Source organism: Rhinoraja longicauda, chromosome 10, assembly GCF_053455715.1.
Source record: "Rhinoraja longicauda isolate Sanriku21f chromosome 10, sRhiLon1.1, whole genome shotgun sequence".
Classification (NCBI taxonomy): Eukaryota; Metazoa; Chordata; class Chondrichthyes; order Rajiformes; family Arhynchobatidae; genus Rhinoraja; species Rhinoraja longicauda.
Genome location: NC_135962.1, coordinates 823,924 through 851,798, shown reverse-complemented (window position 1 = coordinate 851,798; position 27,875 = coordinate 823,924). Strand labels below are relative to the sequence as shown.

At 46.9% G+C, this 27,875-nt stretch overlaps 2 protein-coding genes across 3 annotated transcripts in view; both read left to right on the top strand.

The window, feature by feature from the left end:
• Positions 1-36: 36 nt before the first annotated feature.
• On the top strand, positions 37-27,673 carry traf3 (TNF receptor-associated factor 3). 2 transcript variants are annotated; one of them, XM_078406008.1, is made up of 10 exons: positions 37-311; positions 1,986-2,037; positions 2,138-2,242; positions 3,465-3,629; positions 5,507-5,584; positions 6,543-6,617; positions 7,591-7,674; positions 17,718-17,858; positions 23,319-23,511; positions 23,979-27,673. In XM_078406008.1, the coding sequence occupies exons 1-10, from the start codon at positions 43-45 to the stop codon at positions 24,548-24,550; spliced, it is 1,734 nt and encodes a 577-aa protein (XP_078262134.1). In that variant the 5' UTR covers positions 37-42; the 3' UTR covers positions 24,551-27,673. The 2 variants fall into 2 exon arrangements, with proteins under 2 accessions (XP_078262134.1, XP_078262133.1); XM_078406007.1 differs by having other exon boundaries at positions 7,591-7,683.
• The window catches only part of amn (amnion associated transmembrane protein), a 72,548-nt gene continuing 69,272 nt past the window's right edge, over positions 24,600-27,875 (top strand). Inside the window, exons 1-2 of the mRNA XM_078407247.1 lie at positions 24,600-24,698; positions 26,063-26,161. Coding sequence (XP_078263373.1) covers positions 24,600-24,698; positions 26,063-26,161 — 198 coding nt within the window. The remainder of the gene's footprint in view (positions 24,699-26,062; positions 26,162-27,875) is intronic.

The following is a 27,875-nucleotide window of genomic DNA, read 5'->3' as shown; positions in this document are numbered from 1 at the left end:
TACTGAACACTCCTTCCTTGCAGTTCTGGGCGGCCCTAGGCCATGGCGACGGCGAGGAACGTAGAGTCAGTGGCGCCCCCACTCTCCCTGGAGTCGCTGGTGCAGCAGTTCAACCTGGTCCAGGTGCAGGTTCAAGACAGCAAGCTGTCCTCCCTCAGCATCGAGCCCACGGATGGGGGCTTCACACAGCGCTTTGTCCTCACTGTGGAAAACAAGTACAAGTGCGAACATTGCCATCTCCCGCTCTGCAACCCCAAGCAAACCGAGTGTGGCCACCGCTTCTGTGGGAGCTGCATACGGAAAATCCTCAGGTAAGGCCACATCCTCAGGAGAATATCTGATGTGCAAATCAATACTATATTTCCATACTGACAAATTTGGATCTGAGCATTTTTGTCTTCTGTTATGTTTTGCCCCCACTACATATTGTCAAAGCAGATTGGTTTTGGTGGCAACACAAGTTGAGTATAGAAGTTGGGAGGTCATGTTGCAGTTGTATAAGATGTTGGTGAGACTGCATTTAGAGTATTGTGATCAGTTCTGGGCACCATGTTATAGGAAAGATATTGTCAAGCTGGAAGGCTTCAGAGAAGTTTTACGAGGATGTTGCCAGGATTAGAGGGAGAGGTTGAGTAGGCTGGGACTCTATTCCTTGGAGTGCAGGAGGATGAGGGGTGATCTTATAGAGGCCTATAATATCATGAGAGGAATAGATCGGGTAGATGCACAGAGTCTCTTGCCCAGAGTAGGGGAATCGAGGACCAGAGGACATAGGTTTATGTCGAAGGGAGAAAGATTTAATAGGAATCCGAGAGGTGACCTTTTTACTCAAAGGGTGGTGGGTGTATGGAACAAGCTGCCAGCGGAGGTAGTTGAGGCTGGGATTATCCCAACGTGTAAGGAACAGTTAGACAGGTACATGGATAGGACAGGTTTGGAGGGATATGGGCCAAACGCAGGCAGGGGGGACTAATGTAGATGGGGCTTGTTGGCTGGTGTGAGCATGTTTGGCCGAAGGGCCTGTTTCCACGCTGTATCACTCTATGACTATGATTCTATAAGAAAATATATCAGCTGGGAAAGTTGGTGAGGGAATAGCCGATGGAATTTAACAGACAGGTGCAGTGAACCATTTTTGGAAGTTAAACCAGGGTATGACATACATAGTGAAACAGGAGTGTTGTTGGACAGAGAGACCAGGGGGTACAAGTCATAATACCAGTGAGGAAGGTGTATAACTTCACCAGGCATGGCGTGTGAAGAGTTGGGATGTCATGTTACAGTGGTACAAGCTGTGGGCTCGGCTGCACCTGGAGTATTGTGGTCACCACACTCTCGGGAACACATGATTAAGTCAGAGAGGGGGTGGAAACAATTCACAGGGATGTTGACTGCATTGAAGGACGGTGGATTAAGGAGGAGGTTTTATCCTCTCTGATCCTCGACTCTCCCACTAATGGAAACATGCTCTCCACATTCACTCTATCCACGCCTTTCATAAGGTGGTAAGTTTCAATGAGGTCCCCACTCTAAGATCCTTCCAAACTCCAGCGAGTACAGGTCAGGTGCCGTCAAATCCTCGACGTACATTAACCCACTCATCCCTGGCCAAGCCAAGCCAAGAGTTAGTGATGTTTGGATTGAATCTGTGGCATTGTGGCAAAGTATTAGACCGGGTATGGGTAGGAAAGGTATCCATACCGAAGTATGGGCAGGAAAGGTTTAGAGGGATGTGGGCCAAAAGTACACAGTGGGGACTAACGGAGATGGGGCATCTTGGTTGGCATGGACAAGCTGGGCCGAAGGGCCTGTTTCCGAGCTGTATGACTATGACTCTAATTCTCACAATGTTTATTATGGCCAGTTTTGGCAATAGAAATTTAAATAGCATTTACCCAAAAAAGAAAATGCATCTTTTTTGAACATCTTTATTACTTTCCTATTGAGATTCGTCTTGAAATGATTACGATATTTTATCTTTCCAGGGGTCCAAAACCAGTGTGCCCACTTGATAATGTGGCTTTATATGAGAACATGGTAAGAGAATATGACCTAAGTCCACATATAGTTTTGGAATTTCAGTTTGATATCTTCTTATGGACCATTAATCTGCTGTTCTTTTTCTTTATCTTAAAAGGTTTTTAAGGACATCTGCTGTAAAAAAGAGGTTTTGGCACTTCAAATCTACTGTAGAAACGAACTAAATGGCTGCACCAAACAGCTACCTCTAGGAAAGCTTGAGGTAATTGATATTCATTAATATTAAGCAGAATATAAAGTGCTGGAGGAACTCGGCGGGTCACACGGTGGTGCAGCGGTAGATTTGCTGCCTTCCTGTGCCAGAGACCCGGGTTCGATCCTGACCTCGGGTGCTGTCTGTACGGAGTTGCTACGTTTTCCCCATGATCTGCGTGGGTTTGCTCTGGGTGCCCCTAGTGTGTGTAGGATAGTGTTAGTGTGCGGGGATCGCTGGTCGGCGCGGACTTGGGCTGAAGGGTCTGTTTCCGCACTGTATCTCTAAACTAAACTATCAACTTCCCCAAGTTAAAATGTAATCATTCTGTTGTCCACTTGTCACAACAAGCAGCAGAAACCGCAGTTTGTGCTCCAGTTAATAGAAACCGCAAATGCTTGAATCTTGAGCAAATTCAAAGTTCCCAATCCGAAAAGTATTCTGTCCGTTCCCTCCACAGACGCTGCCTGACCCAAACTCACTACCACCGTCATGTGTCTTTCTTTTAAGAGCCATGTGACAATAAACTGACTTTGAAACCTTGAAGAAGGGTTCTGATCCAAAACATCTGTCCATTTTCTCCGTTTAGCTTGGAGATATAGTCGACAGTCCCTTTGATCACCTGTACACCCGTACTATCCTACACACACTAGGGACAATTTACAATTTTGCCAAGCCAATTAATCTACAAACTTGTACGTCTGTGGAATGTGGGAGGAAACCAGAGATCCCGGAGAATACCCATGCAGGTCACGGAGAGAACATACAAACTCCGTACAGGCAGCACCCCTAGTCGGGATCGAACCCAGGTCTCTTTAAAACAAACTCCATAGTTTTATCTCACTACTAAGACATTGATATTATTGCCAGTTTCAGAAGGAACTGCAGATGCTGGTTTAAACCGAAGACAGACACAAAAAGCTGGAATAACTCAGCGGGACAGGCAGCATCTCTGGAGAAAAGGAATAAGTGATGCTCAGACCTGAAGCAGGGTCTCGACCCGAAACGTCACCCATTCCTTTTCTCCAGAGATGCTGCCTGTCCCGCTGAGTTACCCCAGCTTTTTGTGTCTATCTTCGGTTTAAACCAGCATCTGCAGTTCTTTCCTACACATTATTGCCAGTTTAGATTGTCCATTTTGAAAATTGTGAGGATAATGATCGGTTTGGCCACTGGTGGGGCACTGGTCTCGATGCAAGACCTTGTTTGATTGTCATCCCTCTGCCCACAGGCTCACTTACTTGAATGCCCTTATCAGGAAGTTTGCTGTGCTCGCCGGGGGTGTACAGAAAACATTCAGCGGAAAGATTTAGCTGACCATTTAAATTCCAGCTGTACATATCGCGAGCAAGTCTGTAAATATTGCAAAAAAAACATCACCATTGCAGAATTAAAGGTAAGATGCTGTGCGATAAATGTAACCGTGTTTCTCTCTACAGTTAATAGTGTTCTTGGCAGAGTTTAGTTTAGAGATGCAGTGTGGAAACAGGCCCTTCGGCCCACCGAGTCCACACCAACCAGTGATCCCTGCAGATTAGCTCTACCCTACACACACTAGGGACAGTTTTACATTTTATACTGAAGCCAATTAACTTACAAACCTAGAGGACTAGAGGGTGTGAGCTGTCGGGAGAGGTTGAGTAGGCTGGGTCTCTATTCCATGGAGTGCATGAGGATGAGGGGAGATCTTATGGAGGTGTACAAAATCATGAGAGGAGTAGATCGGGTAGATGCAGTCTTTTACCCAGAGTAGGGGAATCGAGGACCAGAGGACATCGGTTCAAGGTGAAGGGGAAAAGATTTAATAGGAATCCGAGGGGTAACTTTTTCACAAAGTTATGGTGGGTGGGTGTATGGAACAAGCTGCCAGAGGAGGTAGTTGAGGCTGGGACTATCCTATTGTTTAATAAAGTTAGACAGGTGCATGGATAGGACAGGTTTGGAGGGATATGGACCAAGCGCAGGCAAGTGGGACTTGGGTAGCTGGGACATTGTTGGCCAGTGTGGGGAAGTTGGGCCGAAGGGCCTGTTTCCACACTGTATCACTCTATGACCTGTGCGTCTTTGGAGTATCATATCATCATATCATATCATATATCTACAGCCGGAAACAGGCCTTTTCGGCCCTCCAAGTCCGTGCCGCCCAGTGATCCCCGTACATTAACACTATCCTACACCCACTAGGGACAATTTTTACATTTACCCAGCCAATTAACCTACATACCTGTACGTCTTTGGAGTGTGGGAGGAAACCGAAGATCTCGGAGAAAACCCACGCAGGTCACGGGGAGAACGTACAAACTCCTTACAGTGCAGCACCCGTAGTCAGGATCGAACCTGTGTCTCCGGCGCTGCATTCGCTGTAAAGCAGCAACTCTACCGCTGCGCTACCGTGCCGCCGAGTGTAGCAGGATCGAACTGGGGTCTCTGGCGCTGTGAGGCAGCAACTCTACCACTGCGCCACCGTGCCACCTGGAGGGTATGCATGTTTTTGGATCATTTAGCACAAAGGGATCCAGGGACAGCTAGCCGACTGGATAGAGAATTGGCTTCATGGAGAATTGGCTTCACGGAGAATTGGCTTCACGGAGAATTGGCTTCACGGAGAATTGGCTTCACGGAGAATTGGCTTCATAGAGAATTGGCTTCATGGAAGGAAGCAGAGGATAGTAGTGGTTGTGCAACCGATATATAACATCCCAACTTCGATAAGCAATACCCTGACTGATGAAGGCCAATGTGCCAAACACCTTCCTGACCATTCTGTCTCCCTGTGATGCGACTTCCAAGGAACGATATAGCTGCACTCCGAGATCCCTCTGCTCTACAACACTTCCCCAGAGCCCCACCAATCACTGTGAAGGTCCTGCCCTGGTTTGTCTTCCCAAAATGCAACTTCTCACACTTATCTGCATCAACCCCATTAACCATTCCTCAGCCCACTTGCCCAACCGATCAAGACCCTGCTAAATATTCTTGATAACCATCTTCGCTATCTATAATGCCACCCACTTTAACGTCATCAGCAAACTTGCCCATCATGCCATGGGCATTCTCATCCAAATCATTGATATCAAGCACAAACAGCAAGGAAGCCTGAGGCACCTCTGACTGGGATGTGACTAGACATGAATGGATGGAAGAACGATTAATAAGGGATACACATTCTTGGGTCAGCATCTTATTTTGAGAGGGCAGTATTTAGAAAACAAAATTAGACATTCAGGAAAAAGGTATTTGGAAAAACAACCTATTTTTCTTTTATTTGCTTAGAACCATGAAGACATCGACTGTCCTGCATTCCCTGTGCTTTGCCCAAACAAGTGCAATACGTTTATTCTGAGGGGCGAAGTAAGTTGGTATTCCTCTATTTCTTGCAGTATGTTTTAAAATGTTGGTGGCGTAGTTTAGTGTATTGTCACGTGTACCGAGGTGCAATAAAAAAGCTTTTTCTAATGTATTATGGATAGTCTGGGAGACAAGGATCTAATTGTTGTAGACTAAGGACATATTATATAACTAGACCAAGTGGACCCGTTGGACCCAACCCTCTCCTGCATTGGTGCAGCACCCCTCCCCTTCCCTCCCTCCTCCCTCCCCTCCCCCCTTTCCCTCCCCGCCCCCCTTTCCCTCCCCGCCCCCCGTTCCTTCCCTCCCCCCCACTCCATCCTACTCAACCCCCCTTATCCTCCCCCTCCCTCCCCCCCTCTCCTGCAGTGTTTTTGTTTATTTGGATCATTTGCAGACTAGTTAGTTCGGGTCGGGACCCTTCTTCAGATCAATCCTAAACGTCACCTATCCATGTTCTCCAGAGATGCTGCCTGACCCGCTGAGTTACTCCAGCACTCTGTGAAACGTCACCTATCCATGTTCTCCACAGATGCTGCCTGACCCGCTGAGTTACTCCAGCACTCTGTGAAACGTCACCTATCCATGTTCTCCACAGATGCTGCCTGACCCGCTGAGTTACTCCAGCACTCTGTGAAACGTCACCTATCCATGTTCTCCACAGATGCTGCCTGACCCGCTGAGTTACTCCAGCACTCTTTGAAACGTTACCTATCCATGTTCTCCAGAGATGCGGCCTGACCCACTGAGTTACTCCAGCACTTTGTGTCTTTTCATTTTGTACACCAGCATCTGCAGTTCCGTGTTTCTGTGTCGTGATCTGTAGCTTGCAATCTGTGATATCAAGATTACTTTCAGTTGTTGACTTGTATAATATAAAGCCTTCTGTGTACTTGGAAGCAGATAGTGATTGAGTTGTACACCATTCTAATGTAAAAATAATGTCCTCTTCTTTCTGCAGTTACCTAGCCACCAGTTGCAGTGTCTGAATCTGGTCATGTCCTGCCTCTTCTCTCAGCATGGTTGTAGTTTCCAGGTCAGTACAACGTTTTAACCACTTTTATTCCTATTAAAGTTTAGCTAATCTGAAAAATCTAGGCAATAAAGTTCTATGGGTGAGGCTCGGTACAAATAAAGGGCTAAAGAAAAAAAAATGAACATGCTTAATTTAATTTACTGGTAGAGCCACTGCCTCACAGCGCCATAGACCCAATTTGATCCCTACCTTGGGTGCTGTCTGTGTGGAGTTTGTACGTTCTCCCTGTGACTGTGTGGGTGTGCTCCGGTTTCATCCCACATCCCAAAGACGTGCAGGTTTGTAGGTTAATTGGCCTCTGTAAATTGTCCCTGGTGTGTCGGGAGTGGATGAGACCGTGGGATAACATAGCACTCTTATATAAGGACTATGTTACATGCGGGACTGTCATATGAGGAAAGATGGGAGAGACTGGGCTTGTATTCACTGGAGTTTAGAAGGATGGGAGGGGATCGTATAGAAATGTATAAAACTATAAAAGGACTGGACAAGCTAGATGTAGGAAAAATGTTCCCAATGTTGGGTGAGTCCAGAACCATGGGCCACAGTCTTAGAATAAAGGGGAGGCCATTTAAAACTGAGGTGAGAAAAAACTTTTTCACCCAGAGAGTTGTGAATTTGTGGAATTCTCTGCCACAGAGGGCAGTGGAGGCCAATTCACTGGATGGATTTAAAAGAGAGTTAGATTGAGCTCTTAGGGCTAGCAGAATCAAGGGATATAGGGAGAAGTCGGGCACGGGTTACTGATTGTGGATGATCAGCCATGATCACAATGAAGGCGGTGCTGGCTCGAAGGGCCAAATGGCCTCCTCCTGCACCTATTTTCTATGTTTCTCACTAGTGTGAACGGGTGGGCGTGGACTCAGTGGGCCGAAGGGCCAGTTTCCACGCTACATCTCTGGCAAAAAACAATGCTTTTCTGATATTTCGTTGATCATCTGACACCAAACTCTCTCCTCCTTTGTTCTCGCAGGGAACCAAGCAGGAGCTGAAAGTGCATGAGGTTAATGCAATGGCCCAACATTTAAAGTGTGTGCTCATGAAGAACGAACATCTGGTAAAAATGGTAAACAAAGCAAGGGAAAAGACTAAACTACTCACTTCATTCAAGTCCCCTCCCACCTCCCCTTGATTTCCACCCCCTCCCCTTCACTAAATGTTGTTTAACCAGTTCCACAGATCACAATGACGTACCCATCGGGATCACACCATCCCCAGCCAACCATCAGCCTATCCGGCAACCACCCTCTCTGGGTCATTTGTTGCTGGCCCTGAGTTGTCCTGGTCTTGTCTTTCTTCCAGTTTCTCCCCCCCCCCCTCCCACAGTCAGTCTGAAGAAAGGTCCTGACATGAAACGTCACCTAACCATGTTCTCCAGAGATGCTGCCTGACCCACTGAGTTACTCCAGCACTCTGTGAAACGTCACCTATCCATGTTCTCCAGAGATGCTGCCTGACCTGCTGAGTTACTCCAGCACTTTGTGTCTATGGTGTACACCAGCATCTGCAGTTCCTTTTTTATTACATGAGTTCATCCAAGTGTTTTGTTGTGGAGGTGCATGTGTACCAAGTGGGCAGACTGAGTGGTGTACAAGCACACACAATGAGTTTTACCTTGGAGGTTGTCTGTGGTTGAGGGTTTGTGATGTTGGCCAGTTGATTTTGGGAGGAGTGGGGTGAGAGGGGTATTGGGAGAGGGACAGAGACACAACCCTGCAGGATTACTCTTCCCGCCTGCCTAACAAAGTGTTTTGTGAACATGTCTGGTCATTATTCTTTAGCAATGGAAGCTGACACCTGCCTTCCCACCATTATATGTCCCTAAGGGCAGCATGATGGCACAGCGGTAGAGCTGCTGTCTCACAGCGCCAGTGACCTAGCTTTGATCCTCGCTCCAGATGCTGTCTGTATGGAGTTTGTACGTTCTCCCTGTGACCGCGTGTGTTTTCTGATGCTGTCTGTGTGGAGTTTGTACGTTCTCCCTGTGACTGCGTGTGTTTTCTGATGTGTCTGAAGAAGGGTCTCGACCCGAAACGTCAGCTATTCCTTCTCTCCAGAGATGCTGCCTGTCCCGCTGAGTTACTCCAGCACTCTGTGTCCATGTTCTCCAGAGATGCTGCCTGTCCCGCTGAGTTACTCCAGCACTCTGTGTCCATGTTCTCCAGAGATGCTGCCTGTCCCGCTGAGTTACTCCAGCACTCTGTGTCCTTTTGCAGTCCTCTCAGTTTGCCTGCTATTTCCAGCCACTTTGCAACTTTGGGAGTGAAAGACTTGCCTTTGTATCACGGAAAAGAAAGTTGGCAAGTTAGCTTCTTGGTTTGTACCAAGAATATTTTGGCAGACATCTTCAGAGCAGTGATGGAATCATTACAATAACATGAAGGGGAAAACCAGAACTCCCTCTATCCCACGGAGTGAGTGGCTGCTGCTGGAAGTATTTGTGCCTCCACCTCCCTTTTTGATAGGATGATTGACCAATGAGATATTTTCATATTAGTAAAATACTGTTGTGCATGTGTGTGTTTAAACAACAAATTGGGATGTTGGGATGTAATGTTAAAATTGTACCGGGCGTTGGTGAGGCCGAGTCTGGAGTATGGTGTGCAGTTCTGGTCGCCAAATTATAGGAAGGATGTCGACAAAATGGAGAGGGTACAGAGGAGAATTACTAGAATGTTGCCTGGGTTTCAGCACTTAAGCTACAGAGAGAGGTTGAATAGGTTGGGTCTTTATTCTTTGGAGCGTAGAAGGTTGAGGGGGGACTTGATAGAGGTTTTTTAAATTTTAAGAGGGACGGACAGAGTTGACGTGGGTAGGCTTTTCCCTTTGAGAGTGGGAAAGATTCCAACAAGGGGACATAGCTTCAGAATTGATGGACAAAAGTTTAGGGGTAACATGAGGGGTAACTTCTTTACTCAGAGGGTGGTGGCTGAATGGAATGGGCTTCCGGTGGAAGTGGTGGAGGCAGGCTCGATTTTATTGTTTAAGAGTAAATTGGATAGGTATATGGATAAGAGGGGATTAGAGGGTTATGGTCTGAGAGCAGGTAGATGAGACTAGGTCAGAGAGAGTGGTCGGCGTGGACTGGTAGGGCCGAACGGGCCTGTTTCCGTGCTGTAATTGTTATATGGTTATATGATTAAATAGCGAAGGCAAGAGGCAGCTTAAAACCTTTCTGTTTCACTTTCAGCTTTGGAAACAACACAACTTGAAAACATTTAATTCCTGTTGTGTTTGGAAGATTTAAACACTTAACACATTTATTTAAAAACAAAATATTCTCATTATCATAGGTGATCTGTGTCCTTGTGATATTATTATTCTATTGCTATTGTTTTGGGCAGTGGTGCAGTGGGTAGAGCTGCAGCCTCACAGCGCCAGAGACCCGGGTTCTATCCTGACCTAGGGTGCTGTCTGTGTGGAGTTTGTACATTCTCCCTATGACCGCTTGCTCCGGTTTCCTACCACAATCCAAAGTCGTGCGGGTTTGTAGGTTAATTACATAGAAACATAGAAAATGTGCCGCCCCTTAGAAACATAGAAAATAGGTGCAGGAGGAGGCCATTCGGCCCTTCGTGCCAGCACCGCCATTCATTGTGATCATGGCTGATCATCCACAATCAGTAACCCGTGCCTGCCTTCTCCCCATATCCCTTGATTCCGCTAGCCCTTAGAGCTCTATCTCTTTTAAATTCATCCAGTGAATTGGCCTCCACTGCCCTCTGTGGCAGAGAATTCCTGGGTGAACTCTCTGGGTGAAAAAGTTTCTTCTCACCTCAGTTTTAAATAGCCTCCCCTTTATTCTTAGACTGTGGCCCCTGGTTCTGAACTCCCCCAACATTGGGAACATTTTTCCTGCATCTAGCTTGTCCAGTCCTTTTATAATTTTATACGTCTCTATAAGATCCCCTCTCATCCATCTAAGCTCCAGTGAATACAATTAGTTTCTGTAAATTGCCCCCTCGTGCATACGGAGTGGATGAGAAAGTGGGATAACATAGAAAATAGGTGCAGGTGGAGGCCATTTGGCCCTTCCAGCCAGCACCACCATTCATTGTGATCATGGCTGATCATCCACAATCAGTAACCTGTGCCCAACCTAGCCCCTAGAGCTCTATCTAACTCTCTTTTAAATTCATCCAGTGAATTGGCCTCCACTGCCCTCTGTGGCAGAGAATTCCACAAATTCACAACTCACTGGGTGAAAAAGTGTTTTTCTCATCTCAGTTTTAAATGGCCTCCCATTTATTCTAAGACAGTGGCCCCTGGTTCTGGACTCCCCCAACATTGGGAACATTTTTCCTACATCTAGCTTGTCCAGTCCTTTTATAATTTTATACGTTTCTATAAGAAACGTATGAAATTAATGTTAACAATTGTACTAGAGAGCGGTCCTGAGCTCCCATCTACCTAATTTGAGATCCTCAGACTCTCTTTAATCGGACTTTACTGGACTAAACATATTGCCTTTATTCTGTATCTGTACACTGTGGACAACTTGATTGTGATCATGTGTTGTCTCTCGGCTGACTGGATAGCTTTGTGTTGTTCCTCGGTACACGTGACAATAAACTAAACTTAATGTGCAGGAAGGAACTGCAGATGCTGGTTTGCACCAGAGTTAACTTTGAAACATTATTCTGAATTAAATTAAGAAATGGCTCAGTAAAATATGAAGCCTGAAGTTTAAAATGAATTCATGGTCAACAGATGGTTTGTAGGTGGGGAGTTGAGCTGGATGGCATTGAGATTGGTTGCTTTGTGTAGTGCCTTTGTATGGAGTTGTCAGTGTTATATGTGTTGAACCTATTCAATACACCATCTAGTGTAGAAGCAAGGAACTGCAGATGCTGGTTAATGCACAAAAATGCTGGAGGAACTCAGCGGGTCAGGCCACATCTCCAGAGAACGTGGGTAGTTGATGTTTTGGATCGAGTGCCTTCTGATAGAGATCCACAAAGCTAAAATGGAGACGTGGGAAGGAATTGCTGCAATATTTATCCAGGGGCGGTCACGGTGGCGCAGCGGTAGAGTTGCTGCCTTACAGCACCAGAGAGCCGGGTTTCATCCCGACTACGGGCGCTGTCTGTACGGAGTTTGTACGTTCTCCCTGTGACCCACGTGGGTTTTCCCTGAGATCTTCGGTTTCCTTCAACACTCCAAAGACGTGCAGGTTTGTAGGTTAATTGGCTTGGTATAAAATGTTAAAATTGTCCCTAGTGTAGAATAGTGTTAGTGTGTGGGGATGATTGGTCGGTGCGGACTCGGTGGGCCAAAGGGCCTGTTTCCTAAGGGCTCTATCTCTAATCTAAACTAAACTTAAACTAGCAACACACTATGTTGTATCTTAATAACCAGAAACATCACATACCTCTGTCCAGTTAGCTTGTTAATAGATTATGGTTATTACGATATTTATACGATTATAATAGATTAGGTGGTGCAGCGGTGGAGTTGCTGCCTCGTGACACCAGAGAACACGGTTCCATCCAGTTCTCGAGTGCTGTCCGTGTGGAGTTTGCACGTTCTCCCGGTGACCATGTGGGTTTTCTCCGGGTGCTCCGATTTCCTCTCACATCCCAAAGACGTGCGGGTTTGTAGGTTAATTGGCCCTCTGCAAATTGCCCCGGGCGTGTGGGGGTGGATGAGGAAAGGGGGACAACAGAGATGGTCGGATGTTGACATTCTACTTGGAATTAGAAGATATTGGCCAAAACCATTAACATTCCAGATTCCCCAATGGGCTTGAAAATGTTACTCAGAATTTGTAAATCATTGACACGCATCTGACCAAGAGGGAGGAGCAGGGGGAGGTGCCAAACAACTTTAATAAACTTCTCATGAGGTCAACCAACATCAAGATGATCTGAGCTTGTACTCTGAAGTTTAGTTTAGAGATACAGCGCGGAAACAGGCCCTTTCGGCCCACCGGGTCCGCGCCGACCAGCGATCCCCACACATTAACACTATCCTACACCCACTAGGGACAGTTTTTACATTTACCAAGCCTCAAACCTGTACGACTTTGGCGTGTGGGAGGAAACCGAAGATCTCAGAGAAAACCCACACAGGTCACGGGGAGAACGTACAAACTCCGTACAGACAGCACCCGTAGTGGGGATGGAACCCGGGTCTCCGGCGCTGCATTCGATGTAAGGCAGCAACTCTACCACTGCACCACCGTGCCGCACAAAAGGTTCCAGTTAATTCCAGTTTATTTCCTACTCTTCCAGCTTTCCTTCTTCCCACCACTGCAATTATTCTGAGGAAGGGTTCTGACCCCAAATGTCAACCTTCCATTTTCTCCAGAGATGCTGCCTGGCCTGCTGAGTTTCTCCTGCACTTTTAAGGCAGAGATAGATAGATAGATTCTTGATTAGTACGGGTGTCAGGGGTTATGGGGAGAAGGCAGGAGAATGGGGTTAGGAGGGAGGGGTAGACCAGCCATGATTGAATGGCGGAGTAGACGTGATGGGCTGAATGGCCTAATTCTACTCCTATCACCTCTGAATGTGTGCACACCTTGACCCTTCCTGCTTCTGTAGACTTCTCCAGCAATCCCCCCACAAATTGTGGCCTCTTGTTGTCGAGCCCTCAAAGCAGCATCGGCAGTTCCTTGCTTCTACCTTCCTGGTTTCACTTTTGTTTTCCTTCTCCTCATTAAATGGTGTACTGCACTGTAAAAACTTGCCCAGCACTGATGCTGCCCGACCTGCTGAGTTACTCCAGCATTGGGCGTCGATCTTCATTATAAACCAGCTCTTCCTTCCCATACTGTTTTCTGAATCATGAACACGGGTATTTTTTACAGCTTTCCAGACTTGAAACACAATTAAAGAACTCTAGACTTTAACCACCACTCCCATTTCTTTCACCCAGCAAGGTTGTTTGTAGTTTAGTTTAGTTTAGTTTAAACAGGCCCTTTCAGCCCACTGGGTCCGTGCCGCCCAGCGATCCCCGCACATTAACACTATCCTACACCCACTAGGGACAATTTTTACATTTACCAAGCCAATTAACCTACAAACCTGTACGTCTTTGGAGTGTGGGAGGAAACTGGAGCACCCGGAGAAAACCCACGCAGGTCACGGGGGGAACGTACAAACTCCGTACGGACAGCACCCGTAGTTGGGATGGAACCCGGGTCTCCGGCGCTGCATTCGCTGTCAGGCAGCAACTCTACCGCTGCGCCACCATGCCGTTGTTATTGGATGAATAGTAGCCCAGAGATATTGGGAGCAAAGACCGTACTGAGCTGGAACTTGAATGGAGGATCTCCTCGTTGTCCTTGAAAATCAGAAATCTGAAATAAAAGACAACAATGACAATAGTTAGCGGGTCAGGCAGCACATGTGGAAAGAGAAACAGTTGACATTTTGGGTCAGAGACAGCTCGTCAGCATTCCTTCCACAGGTGTGCAGGAAGGAACTGCAGGTGCTGGTTTAAACCAAGGATAGACACAAAATGCTGGAGTAACTCAGCGGGACAAGCAGCATCTCTGGAGAGAAGGAATGTGCAGTTTCGTCTTGAGACTCTACTTCGGACTCTGAAGAAGGGTTTTGACCCACAACATCACCTATTCCTTCACTGATGAGAATGAACCCAGGAATGAGTGGGTTAACATATGATGAGCGTTTGTCAGCACTGGGCCTGGACTCGCTGGAGTTTAGAAGGATGAGGGGGGGGACCTCATTGAAACTTACCGAATTGTGAAAGTCTTGGATAGAGTGGATGTGGAGAGGATGTTTCCACTAGTGGGAGAGACTAGGTCCAGAGGTCATAGTTTCAGAATTAAAGGACATTCCTTTAGGAAGGATATGGGGAGGAATTTATTTAGTCAGAGGGTGGTGAATGTGTGGAATCATTGCCACGGAAGGCTGTGGAGGCCAAGTCATTGGATATTTTTAAGGCATAGATAGATTCTTGATTAGTACGGGTGTCAGAGGTTATGGGGAGAAGGCAGGAGAATGGGGTTAGGAGGGAGAGATAGATCAACCATGATTGAATGGCAGAGTAGACGTGATGGGCTGAATGCCCTAATACTACTCCTATCACCTCTGAATGTGTGCATACTTTGTGTCCATCTTTGGTAGAAACCGTGACCCTTCCTGCTTCTGTAGCCTTCTCCAGCAATCCCCCCACAAATTGTGGCCTCTTGTTGTCGAGCCCTCAAAGCAGCATCGGCAGTTCCTTGCTTCTACCTTCCTGGTTTCACTTTTGTTTTCCTTCCCCTCATTAAATGGTGTACTGCACTGTAAAAACTTGCCCTGCACTGATGCTGCCCGACCTGCTGAGTTACTCCAGCATTGTGCGTCGATCTTCATTATAAACCAGCTCTTCCTTCCCATACTGTTTTCTGAACCAAGAACACGGGTATTTTTACAGCTTTCCAGACTTGAAACACAATTAAAGAACTCTAGACTTTAACCACCACTCCCATTTCTTTCACCTAGCAAGGTTGTTTGTAGTTTAGTTTAGTTTAGTTTAAACAGGCCCTTTCAGCCCACCGGGTCCGTGCCAACCAGCTATCCCCGCACATTAACACTATCCTACACCCACTAGGGACAATGTTTACATTTACCAAGCCAATTAACCTACCTGCACGTCTTTGGAGTGTGGGAGGAAACTGGAGCACCCGGAGAAAACCCACGCAGGTCACGGGGGGAACGTTCAAACTCCGTACGGACAGCACCTGTAGTCGGGATGGAACCCGGGTCTCCGGCGCTGCATTCGCTGTCAGGCAGCAACTCTACCGCTGCGCCACCATGCCGTTGTTATTGGATGAATAGTAGCCCAGAGATATTGGGAGCAAAGACCGTACTGAGCTGGAACTTGAATGGAGGATCTACTCGTTGTCCTTGAAAATCAGAAATCTGAAATAAAAGACAACAATGACAATAGTTAGCGGGTCAGGCAGCACATGTGGAAAGAGAAACAGTTGACATTTTGGATCCAGGCTGTGGAGGCTAAGTCATTGGATATTTTTAAGGCATAGATAGATTCTTGATTAGTACGGGTGTCAGAGGTTATGGGGAGAAGGCAGGAGAATGGGGTTAGGAGAGAGAGATAGATTAGCCATAATTGAATGGCAGAGTAGACTTGATGGGCCAAGTGGCCTCATTTTTCTCCTATCATTTATTAACATGAACTTCTCCAAAGATGCTGCCTGACCCGCTGAGTTACTCCAGCACTCTGTGAAACGTCACCTATCCATGTTCTCCAGAGATGCTGCCTGACCCGCTGAGTTACTCCAGCACTCTGTGAAACGTCACCTATCCATGTTCTCCAGAGATGCTGCCTGACCCGCTGAGTTACTCCAGCACCCTGTGAAACGTCACCTATCCATGTTCTCCACAGATGCTGCCTGACCCGCTGAGTTACTCCAGCACTTTGTGTCTCTTCATTCCACAGATGCCACCTGACCTGCTGAACATTTGCAGCGTCTCCTGGCTTTGCACTTGCTGTGTATGTCTGGCGTCTACCCATTGATTTTCTGCCACATCCTGAAACCACTAAAAGCTTGTCCTTTGCCCCAATTTCCAAGCTCGCCTCAGCCTCAGCTAGCCTGTTTTTACCCATCCCAGGGCATATGTTTCTAATTTAATCTTGGTTCTGATCAAAGGTCAATAATGTTAAATATTGACTTTCTACATTTACTTACACTGTATTCCTTGCTAAATGCTGCCACCATTGCCTAAATTTATCTTGGCAATTCTTATGGTCTTTAGAACTGGTTTTGCTACTTTGCATTTAACTTGCTTTAAGCTGTTTTTGTATGACACAGATCCCATGAAAGGTTCCCTTTTATATATGTGTGCAATTGTAAACCATAAATGTGCTGTAAATGAGCTGGTATTCTCCAGAGCTGCTGGCCAAGAACACACATAGATCAGTAAAGCGCAGGAACAGGCCCTTCGGCCCACACTGCCAGTTTAGCTCAGAGATATAGTGCAGGAACAGGCCCTTCTGCCCACACTGCCAGTTTAGTTCAGAGATATAGCACAGAAACAGGCCCTTCGGCCCACCAGGCCCGCTCCGACCAGCGATCCCCGCACACTAACACTATCCTACACATACTAGGGACATTTTTTACATTTATACCAAGCCAATTAACCTACAAACCTGTACGTCGTTGGAGTGTGGGAGGAAACCGAAGATCTCGGGGAAAACCCACGCAGGTCACAAACTCCGTGCAGGCAGCACCCGTAGTCAGGATGGAACCCGGGTCTCTGGCGCTGTGAGGTAGCAACTCTACCGCTGCGCCACCGTGCTGCCCTGGCACTGTGCCGTTTGTGCCAATCATGATGCCAAGACCATCTCTTATCTCCCTGCACATGATCAATATCCTTTCATGCTCTGCATATCCATTTGCGTATCCAGAAGCCTCATAAATTGTTGGTCATTGTGGGCAAGTTGCGCCAAAGGACCTGCTTATCGCGGACCAAGCGCAGGCTCAGCCATCGTTTCACTGAACACATCTCAGTCCCCCTAAACCTTCCTGATCTCCCGGTTGCTAAACACTTTAACTTCCCCTCCCATTCCCACAATGACCTTTCTGTCCTGGGCCTCCTCCATTATCAGAGTGAGGCCCAGCGCAAGATGGAGGAACAACACCTCATATTTCGCTTGGGCAGCTTACGCCCCAGCGGTATGAACATTGACCTCTCTAACTTCAAGTAACCCTTGCTTTCCCTCTATCTCTGTCCCTCCCCCATCTTAGTTCTCCGACCAGTCTGACTGTCCTCCAGATTAAATTTTATCTCTACATGCTTCGTTGTCATCTCCTAGCTAACAATGATCTATTCTACATTTTCCTTGAGCCTCGTCCCCTTTGATGTCTTGTTTTCACACCTTACACTTCCTTATATCTGTATCTCCCCCTCCCCTGACTCTCAGTGTGATGAAGGGTCTCGACCTGAAGCGTCACCAATTCCTTCTATCCAGAGATGTTGCCTGCCCTGCTGAGTTACTCCTGCATTGTGTGTCTGTATTCGGGCCTGTTTCCACACTGTTTGACTCTCGGACTCTGAGAGAGAAGTATTTATGGTTGATTTTATGAGCGGCCCTGTAGTAACTAACAGTCCTTCTGTCTTGCTGCAGGTTTCCGAGCTGCAAAGCCAGCTGCAAGAAAAGTGTAAAACGGTGGATTTGATGTCAGCCCAGATAGGCCACCTGGAGAAGGAACAAAGTAAATTTGCACAGCTTGCCAATAAGAACGAAAGCCGCCTTGGCCACATGCAGGTAAGACCTGTCGGCACGGATACAGCAATGCTGTCAACTTTGCTGATTGTGTGCATGGAAGGATCTTGGTTAATCACATGATCAGCCATAAAATGTTGAGAAACTAAACTAAAGCGGTGGAACATAAATGGGATAGACACAAAATGCAGTGCATCTCTGGAGAACATGGATAGGTGACATTTCGGATCGGACCTTTTTGCAGTCTGAAGAAGGGACCTGACCCAAAACATCACCTATCCATGTTCTCCAGAGATGCTGCCTGACCCGCTGAGACTCCAGCACTCTGTGAAACATCACCTATCCATGTTCTCCAGAGATGCTGCCTGACCCGCTGAGTTACTCCAGCACTCTGTGAAACGTCACCTATCCATGTTCTCCAGAGATGCTGCCTGACCCGCTGAGTTACTCCAGCGCTCTGTGAAACATCACCTATCCATGTTCTCCAGAGATGCTGCCTGACCCGCTGAGTTACTCCAGCACTCTGTGAAACGTCACCTATCCATGTTCTCCAGAGATGCTGCCTGACCCGCTGAGTTACTCCAGCGCTCTGTGAAACATCACCTATCCATGTTCTCCAGAGATGCTGCCTGACCCGCTGAGTTACTCCAGCACTCTGTATCCATCTTTGGTATAAACCAGCATCCGCAGTTCCCAGTTATTACATTAGAACATTAATGGGAATTTTGACTAACCTGTACAATATTTTGTACATCTAATATATCCATATTGAATTGCTTTATCTTGCACTAAACGTTATTGCCTTTATCGTGTATCTGTACACAGTGAGTGGCTCTATTGTGATCATGTATTGTCTTTCCACTGACTGGCTAGCACGCAACAAAAGCTTCTCACTGTACATGACAATAAACTAAACTCAACTAAAATGGCCAGTTATTAAAAGCAATGAAGAGAAGAACTACAAGAGTGAACTTTGAGGAAAAACTAGTGGCTTAATCCAGAAAAGGTGAAGCTGAGAGGAAATCTTAGAGAGATGTAACATCATCTACCATCGCAGCAGTAGAGTTGCTGCCTTACAGTGAATGCAGCGCCGGAGACTCGGGTTCCATCCTGACTACGGGTGCTGTCTGTACGGAGTTTGTACATTTTCCCTGTGACCTGCGTGGGTTTTCTCCGAGATCTTCGGTTTCCTCCCACACTCTGTACAGGTTTGTAGGTTAATTGGCTGGGCAAATGTAAAAATTGTCCCTAGTCTGTGTAGGATAGTGTTAATGTGCGGGGGTCGCTGGGCGGCACGGACCCGGTGGGCCGAAGGGCCTGTTTCCGCGCTGTATCTCTAAATCTAAATCTAAATCATCTGTTTAAACCCGCATCTGTAGTTGCTTCTGACACATGCAACCTCATTAAGGTTGGAAGAGATTTCAGGATGTGAAAATTAAATTTCACATTCAAATTCTATCCTAAAGAATATTGGTACGTTCTCCTTGTGACCATGTGGGTTTTCTCCAGGTACTCCGATTTCCTTCCACACTCCAAAGATGTGCGGGTTTGTAGGTTAATTGGCTTCTGTAAATGATCCCAAGTGTGCAGGATGCGAAAATGTGAAAAAGAACTACTGTAAGAGGTGATCAATGGTCAAGTCAAGTCAATTTTATTTGTATAGCACATTTAAAAACAACCCACGTTGACCAAAGTGCTGTACATCAGTTCAGGTACTAAGAAACGAACATACAATGGCACACAAACATAACAGCACATACATAAACAGTTCACAGCGCCCCCTCAGAGGGCCTCAAACGCTAGGGAGTAGAAATAGGTTTTGAGCCTGGACTTAAAGGAGTCGATGGAGGTGGCAGTTCTGATGGGGAGAGGGATGCTGTTCCACAGTCTTGGAGCTGCAACCGCAAAAGCGCGGTCACCCCTGAGCTTAAGCCTAGACCGCGGGATAGTGAGTAGCCCCATATCGGCCGACCTGAGGGACCTGGAGATGGAGTGGTGGGTTAGAAGATTTGTGATATGGGGGGGGCAAGCCCGTTTAGGGCTTTGTATGTGAATAGGAGGAGCTTGAAGTTGATTCTGTACTGTACTGGGAGCCAGTGGAGAGAGGCCAGAATCGGGGTGATGTGGTCCCTTTAACGGGTGGACTTGGTGGGCCAAGGGCCTGTTTCCATGTGGTAGCTCTAAAATAAGCTAAAAATTAAAATTTGATTCATTTCCAATGGACATGGGTTCAAGCGAGGATACTTATTCAGATGAGTCAAATTTAAATGTAACAAAATCATGGATGAGAATGGGGAAAGCAGATGAACTGAGTTAGGCAAATAGTATAACAAGGAACTACAGAGATGCTGCCTGACCTGCTGAGTTACTCCAGCATTTTGTGAATAAATCGATTTGTACCAGCATCTGCAGTCATTTTCTCATATATACTTAAGGAACTACAGATGCTGGTTTAAACCGAAGATAGACACAAAAAGCTGGAGTAACTCCGGGACAGGCAGCATCTCTGGAGATGGGATAGGTGACGTTTCGGGTCGAGAACCTTCCTCGGACTGAGAATCAGAGGAAAGGGAAACGAGAGATACAGATGGTGATATAGGGAGGGGAATGAATGAAAGAACAAATTAGTTAAAGATATGCAAAAAAGTAAAAATGATCAAGAAAACGGTACATTGTTGGCTGTGGGCTCGGTGTTAACGAGTTATACAGATAAAGAGACTCAACAATGAGACAATAGACAATAGGTGCAGGAGGAGGCCATTCAGCCCTTTGAGCCAGCACCACCATTCAATGTGATCATGGCTGATCATTCTCAATCAGTACCCCATTCCTGCCTTCTCCCCATACCCCCTGACTCCGCTATCCTTAAGAGCTCTATCTAGCTCTCTCTTGAAAGCATCCAGAGAATTGGCCTCCACTGCCTTCTGAGGCAGAGAATTCCACAGATTCACAACTCTCTGACTGAAAACGTTTTTCCTCATCTCCGTTCTAAATGGCCTACCCCTTATTCTTAAACTGTGGCCCCATGGAACATGTTTCCTGCCTCTAACGTGTCCAACCCCTTATTAATTTTATATTTTTCAATAAGATCCCCTCTCATCCTAAATTCCAGTGTATACAAGCTTAGTCGCTCCAGTCTTTCATCATATGACAGTCCCGCCATTCCGGGAATTAACCTAGTAAACCTACGCTGCACGCCCTCAATAGCAAGAATATCCTTCCTCAAATTTGGAGACCAAAACTGCACACAGTACTCCAGGTGCGGTCTCACTAGGGCCCTGTACAACTGCAGAAGGACCTCTTTGCTCCTATACTCAACTCCTCTTGTCATGAAGGCCAACATTCCATTGGTTTTCTCTGGAGACGGTGATACAATGACTAAGGTGGTGGTGGGACAGAGAGAGGGGGATGCCAGGCTCACTTGAAGTTAGAGAAATCAACATTCGTACCACTGGGTTGTAAGCTGCCCATCAACATCTGCTGATGACAGTGCTAACAGCGTTGAAATGTGAAATATCCATGTTCTCCAGAGATGCTGCCTGACCCGCTGAGTTACTCCAGCACTCTGTGAAACGTCACCTATCCATGTTCTCCACAGATGCTGCCTGACCCGCTGAGTTACTCCAGCACTCTGTGAAACGTCACCTATCCATGTTCTCCACAGATGCTGCTTGACCCGCTGAGTTACTCCAGTATTTTGTGTCTTTTTTTGTCATCCAGCATCTGGGTTGAGATCCTTCTTCAGAGCTGTTGCTGCCTGACCTGCTGAGTCACTCCAGCACATTGTGTCCTTTTGTGTATTAACCAGCATCTGCAGTTCCTTGTATGTACAGTGCAGAGGGAGTGGGTGAGAGAAAGTGTGTAGAGGCATAGATGGCATTGAGAAGATGGATTTGCTTAATAGTGTGTAATGTGGGCTTTTACAATTATTTCTGATGGTACCATTATCATTCTCTTACAAGAGGAATGTTGCCCATCCTGTATTTCTTATTGAAACCTTCTCCTTACCTAAACATTAAGCATGGACCAAGGTCATAACTCTCTGTTGTCACCTGCAGCTTTGGATTTAGAGTCATAGAGTGGGGAAACAGGCCCTTCGGCCCTTCTTGCCCATACCAAACAACATACCCCATCTGCACTTGTCCCACCTGCTTCCTCTATACCTATCCATATGAGTTCACAAATGAGTTTTTAATGTTGTGATAGTACCTGCCTCAACTACCTCCTCCAACAGTTCCATAGACCCACCACCCTTTGTGTAACGATTAATTTGCCCCTTAGTTTCCTATCAACTCTTTTGCTTCTCACCACATGTCTGCTGGTTCTTGGTTCCCCTTCTCTGGGGTATAGACTCTGTGCATTCACCCATCTATTCATAGAAACATACAAAATAGGTGCAGGAGGAGGCCATTTGGCCCTTCGAGCCAGCACCGCCATTCATTGTGATCATGGCTGATCATCCACAATCAGTAAACCGTGCCTGCCTTCTTCCAATATCCCTTGATTCTGCTAGCCCTAAGAGCACAATCTAACTCTCTTTTAAATCCATCCAGTGAATTGGCCTCCACTGCCCTCTGTGGCAGAGAATTCCACAAATTCACAACTCACTGGGTGAAAAAGTTTTTTTCTCATCTCAGTTTTAAATGGCCTCCCCTTTATTCTTAGACTGTGGCCCCTGGTTCTGGACTCCCCCAACATTGGGAACATGATCCCTCTCTTGATCTTGTACACTTCCATAAGGGCACCCCTCAGCCTCCTGTGCTCCAAGGAATAAAGTCCTTGCCTGCCCAACCTGTCTCTCTCGCTCAGTCTCCCCTCAAGCCCTCCTGCGTCATGGCAACATCCTCGTAAATCTTCTCTGCCCCCTTTCCATCTTGACGACATTTGTCCTACAACAGAGTGACCAAAAGTGAACACAATACTCCAAATGTGGCCTTGTACATTTGATGCTGAAACTTTAGATTCCAAGTCTCCATGCCTATTGCCTCAGAATGGATCAAGGTATTGATTTGTATTGAATGTAATCTCAGAATAAAAGGACGAATGAAAGGAGAAGGGGAGGAATTTCTGCAGGTGGTGAGGCGATTCAGTGGGAATTTGGAGTTTGGAGATTGTTGAGTAGTACGGGTGTCAGGGGTTATGGGGAGAAGGCAGGAGAATGGTCATGTGAGCTCTGACATTCAATCATGGCTGATCTACCTGCCTGCCTTCTCCCAACAACCCCTGACATGCATACTGATCAAGAATCTATCTATCTCTGCCTTGAAAATACCTATTCACTTGGCCTCTGCAGCCTTCTGTGGCAAAGAACTCCACAGATTCACCACCCTCTGACTAAAGAAACATCCTTTCCACATCCACTCGATGCAAGGGGTTGGAAGGGAGAGATAGATCAGCCACGATTGAATGGCGGAGTAGACTTGACGGGCTGAATGGCCTATTTCTGCTCCTATAAACCTATGAACTTTTATCATTTCTACATTTTGTTTCTTTTCCCGGTAGAAAATGTTAGCGAGTCAGACGGACAAGTTGATGACCATTGATCAAAGCTCGCAGCAGGCTTACCAGCAGCAGGAGGAGACTGCTCGAGACGCCAAAACACTGCGCGAGTCTGTGGACCACCTGCAGACCCGGGTTAGACAACTGGAATTGCCCGGCAGAGTTGCTGGTGCAGGCACCGGGACGGCCAGCCTGAGTAAGTTCAAAGCCAATACTTCTCCCAGTCACCACACATCATGTGCCATCTACATCTGTGTGGCACCGTGGCGCAGCGGTAGAGTTGGTGCCTTACAGCGAATGCAGCGCCGGAGACCCGGGTTCCATCCCGACTACGGGCGCCGTCTGTACGGAGTTTGTATGTTCTCCCCGTGACCTGCGTGGGTTTTCTCTGAGATCTTCGGTTTCCTCCCACATTCCAAAGACGTACAGGTTTGTAGGTTAATTGGCTTGGTAAATGTAAAAATTGTCCCTAGTGGGTGTAGGATAGTGTTAATGTGTGGGGATCGCTGGTCGGTGTGGACCTGGTGGGCTGAAGGGCCTGTTTCTGCGCTGTATCTCTAAACTAAACTAAAAAAAATAAACTAAAAGCGGCATGAAATAAATAATGAGTTCTGTTGCAAAATGACTTGGCTGCAATGAAATGTGGATGCTTTTGCCTTGCAGCGGAGTTAAGTAACCAGCTGAAGAGGTTTGACAGTCTGCTGAGCGTGCATGACGTGAGGCTGGCGGACATGGACTTGCGCTTCCAGCTGTTGGAGACGGCCAGCTACAATGGCAAGCTGATCTGGAAGATCCGTGACTACAAGCGGCGGAAGCAGGAGGCGGTCAGTGGCAAGACGTTGTCCCTGTACAGCCAGCCCTTCTACACGAGCTACTTTGGATATAAGATGTGTGCCCGCGTCTACCTGAATGGAGATGGCATGGGCAAAGGAACCCACCTGTCCCTGTTCTTTGTTGTCATGCGCGGGCAATACGATGCACTCTTGCCCTGGCCCTTCAAGCAGAAGGTGACCCTGATGTTGCTGGATCAATGCCAGGCTGGCCGGTACTTGGGCGATGCCTTTAAGCCCGACCCCAACAGCAGCAGCTTCAAGCAGCCGGTGGGGGAGATGAACATCGCCTCGGGCTGCCCCCTCTTTGTTGCACAGACCGTCTTGGAAAGTGGCCCCTACATTAAGGACGACACTATCTTCATTAAAGTGGTGGTCGATACCTCGGACATGCCCGACCCGTGACTGGGCAACGCAGCGACTGTGCGGGCAAGCGTGCCGAGCAGGGCCGGCAATGGAGGAGCAGTACACATGGGCTGCTGCAGACGGGGCCGCTTCACCGGATGGCCTGATGGCCCTTCCCGATGAAGGGGCGTGCGCTGGGACACCGGCCGTCAGTGGGGGAGGGGAGGGGGGGACCGGTCACATGTGGGGAACTCCACCAGAGTCCATGATCGTGTGTGCCGACGGTGTACACCACCCCATCCACGTGGGAAAGGCAGCTGGAATGCACCAGCTTTGTTTGAAATCACCACCTGGATTTATATCAGCATTTCCACAGAGTAAAACCGTGTCTCCCGGGAATGTTTGTCAAGCAACGTTTCATATTGAGCCACTCGTTAGAAAACACGACCAAAAACTGGGGCAAAATCATTATGCTTGTTAGCATTACAGTCTGGGCTGTCTGAACTTCATAAGTTCATTGGTGATAGGAGCAGAATTAGGCCATTCAATCATGGCTGATCTATCTCTCCCTCCTAACCCCATTCTCCTGCCTTCTCCCCGTAACCCCTGACATGCGCACTAATTAAAAATCAATCAATCTCTGCCTTCAAAATACCCATTGACTTGGCCTCCGCGGCCTTCCACAGCTTCACGGCTCAGGCCCAACTGGGCTCCTTGCTTCTTGCCTCGCGAGAATTCAGATGAGTTGCACGAAAGGGAATCTCCAACGTTGCCACACCATGACCTCAGGTTAACATCAGTAAAATCCCCTGCTTGCCTGTGCAGATGCAGAGAGCTGGGTGCGTGAGGCAGTGAGGATGCAAAGATGCAGTGTCACCAAGTCAAACAGGTTCCTGTCTCAACCCAATGCCACAAGATCAGTTTGTCACAGCATTAAGGCGATTGGCAAATGCTCACCCCACCTTGGAACATGTCAGAACAATACACCTAAAGTGAAAGTATTTAGTTCCTATTGTGATAAAATGTTTATTTAGTGCAGTAATGAAGGATGGAAAATAACCTGGAGGATTACCTACCCTATTGATCGTGTTTGATCTAGGGTTAAAGTTACTAGAAGTTCAGTGAAGGAGATAGTTCTGTACTTTTATAGCAAGGTTTCACAATCTAAAGATTTTAGAGTTTGTTAGTGTACTTTTGACCTGGAGTCAGTGTTGCAATGTAGGAAGTTCAACCACAGCCAACAGCTTGGAACTGCAGTAACCATCGTGTGATGTTGGTCAGATAACCTATTTGTGTTCATTAGTTCATTGAGGGTCAAGGAATCCTGTGCTCTCTTTTGAAATAGAGTCACGGATTGTTAATCCCTCAATGGACACAAAATACTGCAGTAACTCAGGACGAGACCCTTAACGTCACCCATTCCTTCTCTCCACAGATGCTGCCTGTCCCGCTGAGTTACTCCAGCACTCTGTGAAACGTCACCCATTCCTTCTCTCCAGAGATGCTGCCTGTCCCGCTGAGTTACTCCAGCACTGTGTCTCTTTTCGGTTGATGATGGTGTTCTGTGATCAGGAAGTGCTTATAACGATTGAAACCTGCTCAGATTTATGGATGGACAGTTATGAGAAGCCAGATGCCACTTTAAACATTGTGATGTGTCTCGAAATGAGGGTAGGCTTTGAAATCTTCAGGTATCGTCCCAGCCCAATAGTTGATGATTAGATTTATTCCTCCTTCCAATTGTATTGTTTTTAAACTAGTCAAGGGTGAGCATTTAAATATATTTGATGCAAATCAGTCATGCAAACAAATTTCTGCATCTACCAATATAATAAGAAGGAACCGGGCAGCACGGTGGTGCAGCGGTAGAGTTGTTGCCTTACAGTGATCACAGCGCCAGAGACCCAGGTTCAATCCTGACTACGGGTGCTGTCTGTAGGAGTTTGTACATTCTCCCCGTGACTCTGTGGATTTTCTCTGGGTGCTCCGGTTTCCTCACACACTCCAAAGACATACTGGTTTGTAGGCTAATTGGCTTGGTAAAAATTGTAAATTGCCCCTAGTGTGTGTGTAGGATAGTGTTAATGTGCGGGGATCACTGTTCGGCACGGACTCGGTGGGCCGAAGGGCCTGTTTCCGCGCTGTATCTCCAAACTAATCTAAACTAAAAGTAAGAAGGAACTGCAGATGTTGGTTTATACCAAAGATACACACAAGGTGCTGGAGTAACTCAGCGGGTCAGGCAGCATCTCTGGAGAACATGGATAGGTGACGTTTCACAGAGTGCTGGAGTAACTCAGCGGGTCAGGCAGCATCTCTGGAGAACATGGATAGGTGACGTTTCACAGAGTGCTGGAGTAACTCAGCGGGTCAGGCAGCATCACTGGAGAACATGGATAGGTGACGTTTCACAGAGTGCTGGAGTAACTCAGCGGGTCAGGCAGCATCTCTGGAGAGAAGAAATAGGTGATGTTTCGTGTCGCGACCCTTCTTCAGACTGCAGACTAATTTTCCACATTTCCCTGCTAAATGCTGCTTCCCTTATACCAGTGGCTACATGTTAGACTCGTTTAAATATTGAGACCAGAAATCTGCTGCTAAAAGGAAAAGAAAAGGCTGTATTTAGCCCAGCCAGGGAGTAGAATAGTTGGGCATTGGAGCCACTGGGGCTGAACGCTGGCCTGGAATGTACAGCAAGGTGAAGCAGTGTACAGATGAGGTGGTGGATACGTGACGATGTAGCAGGCTGTCAGAGGCACCAGACCCCAGAGGTTAATGCCAAACACCCACAAGCCACGGTCATTTCAAGCCCACTCATCCACTTTGACAGTTACATTTAAATTATTAGAAATTGTTATTGCAAATGTTTACCTTATGACTAATGTAACCTCAGTTTGTGTTTGTAATTTTGTGAGAGTTCTATTATTTAATTGCTGGCACGTGTGTTTGGGTGACTGCTAGAGTGCATACATGTGTGGATGACATTGCGATGCGTGGATACTCTTTCATTCTTCTGGCTGGAGAGACACCAGTGAAGAGACGTTCTTTGTAAGAGCTTCTTTCAGTGTCTGTTTGTTGAAACCATGGTTTCTTTGTTTTGTCACCAGTTCATCAATGAAATGATGTGTTTGAGAAGCCACGAGATTTCTGTTGCATTCTGGACTAATCCCATTTCAATAAATACAGACATACCTCAGAAATACTTCTTCACTCCATGTGATAACGTTCCTCGGAAATAGTGCAACGTGAATGAATGAATGAATACTTTACTTCACATGCTTGCCTACCCAAGGTATGCAAATAGTGGCCACATAAAGGGCGCAGACAAAGTTACAAGGTATCTCACGGCGTGTCCTCCTATGTTCCCGATGGTGCATCTTCCGAC

Coding starts and splice junctions, on each gene's coding strand:
- traf3 (XM_078406007.1), top strand. CDS start 43: ATGGCGACGGCGAGGAACGTAGAGTCAGTGGCGCCCCCACTCTCCCTG. Junction 2,038..2,137: donor TGGCTTTATATGAGAACATG/GTAAGAGAATAT, acceptor TTATCTTAAAAG/GTTTTTAAGGACATCTGCTG. Junction 5,585..6,542: donor CGTTTATTCTGAGGGGCGAA/GTAAGTTGGTAT, acceptor TTCTTTCTGCAG/TTACCTAGCCACCAGTTGCA.